Raw genomic sequence first — 7,723 nt, 5'->3', positions numbered from 1 at the left:
GCGCCCGGGCACGACTTCTCCTCACTGACGGGGCAGGAAGGGGGGCGACGGGGGTGTCGGGGGGTGTCTCGGGCGCTCAAGACCGGCAGGGGGCGGAGGCCTGCGCGCCGCAGGCAGCCCCGGCCCCCCCGGCGGCCCCCTCGGCAGAGGAGAGGCGGCGGCGGCGGGCAGCGGGGCGCCGCCGCGGCGCAGCAACAGTTAACGGCGGGGCGCAGCGAATGGGCCGCGCTGTTTCCAGGGCGACGGCTCGGAGTGTTCCGGATCGTACCATTGCGCAAGCGGCGCGGGGGGGGGGGTGAAAGAAGGAGGGCGGGGGGAACGCGAGCGGCGCCGCCGCCGCCAGGCCCGGCCCAGCGCCGCCTCCTCCCTCCCTACCTCCCTCCTCCCCCCCCGCCTCGCCTCGCCGCGCCTCCTCCCCCTCCCGCCCGGCCGGAGCGCGGCGCCGGGGCCCAGCAGCGAGCGGCGCGCGGCGGAGCGGAGCAGGCGGCCGGCGGCGGCCGGGCCCGGAGCGGCGGAGTCGGTACCGGCGGCGGGGCGGGCCGGGCCGGGCCGGGCCGGCGCGACCCCCTGCCCTCGCTGCCTTCTCGACGCCGCCGCGGGATGCGGGCGGCCCGGGGCCGCGGGCTGTGAGCGGCGGCAGCGCGGAGACAAAGGGAGGCGGCGGGGCTCGGCGGCCGGCACCAGGGACGGAGCGAGGGGGCCGCCGCCGCCGCCGGGGCGCACCCGCCCGCCCGCCGGGAGGCGGCACGATGCGGCACGGGGCGGCGCGGCCGCAGCAGCGCGGCGGCAGCAGCGGCGCGGCCCGCCCGGCGCGGCGGTAGAGGAGGAGGCGGCGGCGGCCGCAGGGCGCGGGGCCGGGCCGGGCCGGCGGTCGCGCAGCAGCGTCTCCCGCGGGCCGGGCCGCGCCGCCCGGGCCGGCGATGTGAGGGCGGCGGCGGCGGCGAGGAGGAGCGCGGCGCGGCACGGCGCGGAGCGGAGCGGAAGGCGGGCGGGCCCCGAGCGGAAGCGGGCCGGGCCCGGCGGCGAGGAGGAGCGCGGCGCCGGCGGGAGCGGCCGGGCGCGGGCGTGCGATGGAAACGCACATCTCGTGCCTGTTCCCCGAGCTGCTGGCCATGATCTTCGGGTACCTGGAGGTGCGGGACAAGGGCCGCGCGGCGCAGGTGTGCACGGCCTGGCGGGACGCCGCCTACCACCGCTCGGTCTGGCGGGGCGTGGAGGCCAAGCTGCACCTGCGCCGCGCCAACCCCTCGCTCTTCCCCAGCCTGGCGGCGCGGGGCATCCGGCGGGTGCAGATCCTGTCGCTGCGGCGCAGCCTGAGCTACGTGATCCAGGGCATGGCGGACATCGAGAGCCTCAACCTCAGCGGCTGCTACAACCTCACCGACAACGGGCTGGGCCACGCCTTCGTGGCGGAGATCAGCTCCCTGCGCTCGCTCAACCTGAGCCTCTGCAAGCAGATCACGGACAGCAGCCTGGGCCGCATCGCCCAGTACCTCAAGGGCCTGGAGGTGCTCGAGCTGGGGGGCTGCAGCAACATCACCAACACCGGCCTCCTCCTCATCGCCTGGGGCCTGCAGCGGCTCAAGAGCCTCAACCTGCGCTCCTGCCGGCACCTCTCCGACGTGGGCATCGGGCACCTGGCGGGCATGACCCGCAGCGCGGCCGAGGGCTGCCTGGGCCTGGAGCAGCTCACGCTGCAGGACTGCCAGAAGCTCAGCGACCTCTCGCTCAAGCACCTGGCCCGTGGGCTGGGCCGCCTCCGCCAGCTCAACCTCAGCTTCTGCGGGGGCATCTCGGACGCGGGGCTGCTGCACCTGTCGCACATGAGCAGCCTGCGCAGCCTCAACCTGCGCTCCTGTGACAACATCAGCGACACGGGCATCATGCATCTGGCCATGGGCAGCCTGCGGCTGTCCGGCCTCGACGTCTCCTTCTGCGACAAGGTGGGGGACCAGAGCCTAGCCTATATCGCACAGGGCCTGGACGGGCTGCGCTCCCTCTCCCTCTGCTCCTGCCACATTAGCGATGAGGGCATCAACCGCATGGTGCGGCAGATGCACGGGCTCCGCACCCTCAACATCGGCCAGTGCGTCCGCATCACTGACAAGGGCCTGGAGCTCATCGCCGAACACCTCAGCCAGCTCACAGGCATCGACCTCTACGGCTGCACCCGCATTACCAAGCGGGGCTTGGAGCGCATCACCCAGCTGCCCTGCCTCAAGGTGCTCAACCTGGGACTTTGGGAAATGACTGAGAGCGAGAAGGTCAGGTGAGAGGAGGGGGGCACCCCGAGACCTCCATCTCCTCTGGAGGGACTCACTGACTGACTGACTGCTGCAATGGAGGAGAGAAAGAGAGAGAGGGGCACGCACAGAGCCATGCTACCCACGCACCCTGGCACCGGAGGGAGGAACATAGAGAAAGAGAGTATATCCTCAACCCTTCTGTGCTGCCTACCTACCCTTGCTCTGGAGGAGGAGGAGGAAAGGGGGGGCAGGAGGAGAGAGAGAAAGCACCTATCCTTTTTCCAGGTCATGCCTCCAGCTCCATGTTGGGGAGATAGAGCTCCCGCTCCCCCCACAGCATCCTTCCCTGCAGAAGAGGTAGAAGCCCACACTCTTATGCACTGGGGCTAGAGACACCCCTCTTTATCCCCACTCCCTGATTCCATCCCCTCATGCACTAAGGATGGATAAAGAAAGACCCTTGTTCTGCCATGTATTCAGAATAGATTATTTTTGGTTTATATAAAGGAGAGTGGGAATGGAGATGGGAACAAACAATAACAACAGCAGAAAAGGCTTCCTAGCTACACTTATGTACCCGGCCACCCAGTCATCCTGCGCTGGGCACAGGCACAGCTTTTGGTAAAATAACCATTCCACCTCTGCGCTTGCCCCTCCCCTGTCAACTGGGAATTGTGACAGAAATACTGCTCCCTAGGTACATTGATTTTTTTTTTTTTTTTTTTTTTTTAAATCTGTTTTCAATCTTCAGTTCCATGCTATTCTCTGCTGTGGGTGGATACAACCTCCCACTATTCCAGTTCTCCACTGCACTGAGACTAGGGGTAGCTACAGCCTCTCCTTTTGTCAGTATGTTTCCATGTCACCCTGCACTATGGTTAATGGAAAAGCCTAGGCACTCCATTCTCTCTCCCCATCTCTCTCCTGGAGATGATGAAGATACTATTTCCTCCTGTCTCTGTGGGGACTGGACACAGACCCCAGTCTCTTAAGCCTTCCCGTGCACTGGGGGACACTGAGAGTTACTGAGACTCGTCTTCCCTTTCATCGTTCTCTCTTTTTCTCCCCTCCTTCTTCTTGGCAACAGGGATAGACATATCCAGCTACATATCCATTCCTCTTTGGGTCGGGGTGAGCGGGTAGAAGGGGTGGCTAGCTCCCCTCTATCCAGGGGACTTGAGGAAGAATCTCCAGCTTCATTTCTGCTTCATTTGAGATACTGTGACCTGTTTTTATTTTGAAATGCATAAAAAAAATTACTGCTACAAAAACAGCCTCTTACTCTCCCATCTAGCCCTTGCTTATGTTCTGTAACTGATCCCAGTTTTCCTCACTCATTCTCCTCTTTACAGTATTCATTTTCTTACATGGTTTTATTTTTAAAGACATTTGAAGTTGCTGTTCTTGTGGATTTTTAAGTACATTTTTTTTCTGCTGAATATATTCTATATATATAAATATATATATGATGTCTGGCTACCTCGTTTTAATTTGTTACTTTTTTTTTTTTTCCTCTTCAAAAGCCCTGGAATTCTTACAGGAAAGAGATTTTGAGACTGAAACATTTTTGTGCCTAGACTGGAATAATGCCCCTTGGGTTTGTTCTTCTTTTTCTCCCCACACTCCCCCCCTTTTTTTTTTTAAAATTTTTGTTTTGTTTTTTAAGCTTACCCTATTGTGTCCCACCTTCACATTCTGGTTGTGCCTCTCCCTCCCTCCCTCTTCACTGGGGACCCAAACTGTGCTTCTGCATTTTTACTCTTCTAGCACAAACATGTAACGTGAGAATCCACACTGAGGATTGGGCTACTGTTAACAGAAACCTGTAAAATGCAAGTTTGTTTTAAAAAAAAAAAATTATATATATAGATATATGCAAATGCTTTCCCCTCCCCTCCCAAATCACCTACAAAAGGTCACTATGCGAGGCTTCCTGTTTGTAGGTGGAGAGGAGCAGAGCTGGCCTGCAGGCCCTGAGGCTGCAATGTGAAGGGGAGGAGACTGAAGTTCATCTGTCTTATCTCTGTTCTGTCAATAAAATGGAGCTGGGTCTTTAGATTTTTTTTTTTTTAATTATTATTTTAAAGAGGAAAAATAAGTTTGGTTTTTGTTTTGTTTGGTTTTTTTAAAGAAAAATACCTTGGCTTTTTTTTTGCTCATCTGTTCAAAATCTCAAATCCTCCACAGTAACAGGCCAGACCACGGAGTTAACGCAAACCCAGAGACCCCTATGGATTAATTGTACTGTTTGTGAATTTGTATAAAAAAAATAACAAAGATCCTCTTAAAACATTTTATATTCTTACAGTAAAAGGTTAAACATATTTATATAATAAAAGAGGAAATATGAAGTATGTTTTTGAAGAAAAAAAAAAAAAGCCGTATCTGTGTTGTCTGTGCTTTTTAAAGACAGGTATCTATCTGTATCTATGCGTTGGGTTTGGTAAGTATGCCGTGCGGCTCATGCTGGGGGTTTGGGGCTGCTCGCTCTTGTTCCAGCAAGTGACGGAGGAGGAGAGGGAAGGAAGAGCCTGGTGCCTCCTGTGCAGGATGTTGAGTAACATCATCATGAAGAGTTTGTAAGGAAGGGGTTTGGTAGGACCAGCCTCATCTGCGAGGGTGCTCGCAGCATCCGTGGGTAAGAACTGAGTTCAGCTGTCCACCGATGTGAGGTGTTGGCTCAGTTTGAGGTCAGACAAACTGAAGGTGCTGAAGCTCACTAGCAAGTGAATCGAGTATTCAGTAGTAGAGGAAGACATTTGGGAGGGGGGACAGAAGGGCTGTGTTTCTTAATTTTTTAAAGTGCCAGGTAGATTGCAGAGGTTTTTGTGATTTACTTAAATTAAGGCTCACCCTGGGTGGAAGACCCATCAAATAAACATTTCCCAGCAGTGACGACCACCAAGACCCGTGTCCTCGCCAGCGCACGAAGACCTGGGAAATCCGAAATGTCTTGGTTGGTTTCCACTACCCAGGCTAAGACTAAAGAGGAAGTAAAGTGGGAATGTAAAAAAAAAAAAAAAAAAAGAAGTTTGACTAATCTAAGGTGTCCTTTGTCCTATACCATAATCTTTCTCCTCAACGTATGACTTTTAACCCGATGGGGTCCCTTTTTAGCCTTCCACGATCTGGGGTTTTTTATTGTTGTTGGAGCTGGAGCTTAGGCGGTGTTTGTAGGGCAGCGACAAAGCCCGTCTCCCCCCAGCCCGGCGGCCGGGCTTGCTCGCCCACTGCCCCCTTCCTGCCTCGAAGGAGGGGGAATGCGAAATGGTGGAAGAAGCCGGAGCCATTGTTCAGGAAAGTTAAAAGAGGAGCTGTCCTTGCTTGCTTGCTCAGTCATGCATACTCAATCTGGCCGGGCCCGGGTCCCTATGGAAAGGAGGAGGGCGATTCTTCCCCTCTTTTTAACATTCCTCTCCAGGCCTGGCTGTATTTAAGCTGCTTTCCTCCGCGCCGAGGAGGAGGGAGGGGGATGGTCTGAAGTTCCTGTACATTTGCATTTTAAGCACTTCCAGCGCTGAGCAGGCCACTTTGTTCCCCCCGCTCCAGCAGCCCTCGCTGGGGTGCTGCTCCAGGTGGGTCGGATGCCCTACCACAGGAGGTCCCCTCCGTGTCCGGGGCTGGCTGCCCCGGGTGCTTAGCCTCTGCCTCCACAGGTATTCTTGGTTGAGGCTGGACTGGGCCTACTTCTTTGTCACCAGCTCTAACCACCTCACCCCTTTTACGCCAGCGCCACATTTCAAAGGGAAAATAGCGCCCAACTCTAGACCTCTTAAAAAGAAACACTATCATCTCCTCCGCATCCTAAGGACCTGGACTGTCTCAAAGGTTTGGGCTTTGGGATGTGTGTTGGTTTTTCCTCCCCTCTTTCCAAGACTTCCAAGCTTTCTGCTGGGAGTCCGTCACAAAAGCTGCATTGTTCGCTTTAGGGAAAGCCACCACAATTGGATCTAATTGAGCCTGACACTATATCCATCTTCCTTTCCTTGGAGGGAGGTGTGGGGTCTGCCTTTCCTGCGTTAAGAAAAAAAAGTTTACAGTAACTTCTTGACCAAAAAAAAGGATGTATGTATGAATGTTATGAACAACAGGAATTCCAGATCAGGTTCCCATTACTGCTATAAATGTAAATGTTCCCGGGGTAGGCAGCAGTTCCAGCCAGGGATGGAGAACGATACATCTCTCATAAGGTAGGTTTGTTTCTGCTGGATTTGAGTGAAAATGGCATCTCTTCTTATTAAGCCCCACGTTCACATGGATAACAGTGGGGCATCTATGTCTAAATATAATGTGTGTGCTCATAAGTTCTGTAATCAGAACAAGGACAGGATGTTTTTTCCTAAAAAAAAAAACCCCAAACTTCCTCTCCCCACTTAAAAAAAAACAAGCCAAAACATTGGCCACGTAGCCCGCAATGCTACTTAAGGGGAACCCAAGCCTAAGGAAGCTGCCCCCCCAAAGCCTCCCCCCAAAGCCCAGCGTTTAGACACCCTGGGCTGATGCTGTAGATGGAGCAAGTGCTCCTCATGCCTTCCTCATGCCCCAGTGTGGCAGCACCTCCTCTGGCACAGAGGCAGTCCTCCCTGTCCAGCGAGGCCAGGGCTGGGGGAACGCATGTGTTTACTAGTAAAGAGAAAGGTTTCTTAAAATAAATAATCCATTGCCAGCAACCATAGACCAATTACCATATGACTCCTCAGGGTAACAAGGAAACTCAATTTTCACTCTCCAGCCACTCTTGAATTTTTGAAGATGACTCAGTTGGCAACTGGGGTAGAAAACCATAAGAAAAAACCACACTATTTGGAAGCGAGTTGGAAGCCTCCCGTCTGTGTCAGCGAGCCCACGGTGTCCCGGCAGTGGCTTTGGTGCCAGCCTTCACCACTGTGCCCAGCAAAAGCGCTGCCAGCCCACCCAGCCGTGCCAGCTGGGGCAGCAGGGTCCCTTGCCTACAGCCATGCAAGCCGGGGCACGGAGGATGGAGGATGAACCAGGGACCTGCTTTACTCTGAGGAGCAGAGGGGCCAGGCTTAAGAGGTGGCAGCAGAAAGCAGAGCAGAGCAGAGCAGGAGTGATGCAAAGTGGGGATGAAGCGACTGGGCAGGAGAGGCGGTGGCTGGGGACCAAGGGGCAGTGGTGAGGGACGGCGGCTCGCAAGCTGCAGTGGAGTCCCTGCATGCGTGGGGGTCCCTTGTCTGCTGCAGCAGCTGCTCCCCTGGCCAGAGCCCGTGGCTGGCTCCTCTCCCTGGGAGATGGGAGAAAAAGGAGGCTCCACCTGGGTCCTACTGCCCTTGGACTAACATACAGGAGGTCCCTCTTTGACAGATTTATACATTTCATACCTTCTCACCCCACGCTGTGGGTTTGGCAGAATCAGTTTGACATTGTGATTCTGGGGTCCTTTGTTTCCCCGTTAATAAATAACAGGGTCACGGGGCAGCTGTCACGCAAACCGCCTGGGGCCTGTGCTAGGACGA

At 55.8% G+C, this 7,723-nt stretch overlaps 1 protein-coding gene across 1 annotated transcript; it reads left to right on the top strand.

The window, feature by feature from the left end:
* The first annotated feature begins 889 nt into the window (after positions 1–889).
* On the top strand, positions 890–4,152 carry FBXL14 (F-box and leucine rich repeat protein 14). Its single transcript, XM_075159361.1, has one exon. It carries the CDS (start codon positions 1,071–1,073, stop codon positions 2,271–2,273), a length of 1,203 nt encoding a protein of 400 aa, XP_075015462.1. The 5' UTR covers positions 890–1,070; the 3' UTR covers positions 2,274–4,152.
* The last annotated feature ends 3,571 nt before the right edge of the window (positions 4,153–7,723 follow it).

The sequence above is a fragment of the Calonectris borealis genome, chromosome 1, assembly GCF_964195595.1.
Source record: "Calonectris borealis chromosome 1, bCalBor7.hap1.2, whole genome shotgun sequence".
In the NCBI taxonomy this organism is placed as follows: domain Eukaryota; kingdom Metazoa; phylum Chordata; class Aves; order Procellariiformes; family Procellariidae; genus Calonectris; species Calonectris borealis.
The sequence above is the reverse complement of the archived record's forward strand: the minus strand, read 5'-3'. Positions and strand labels throughout refer to the sequence as shown.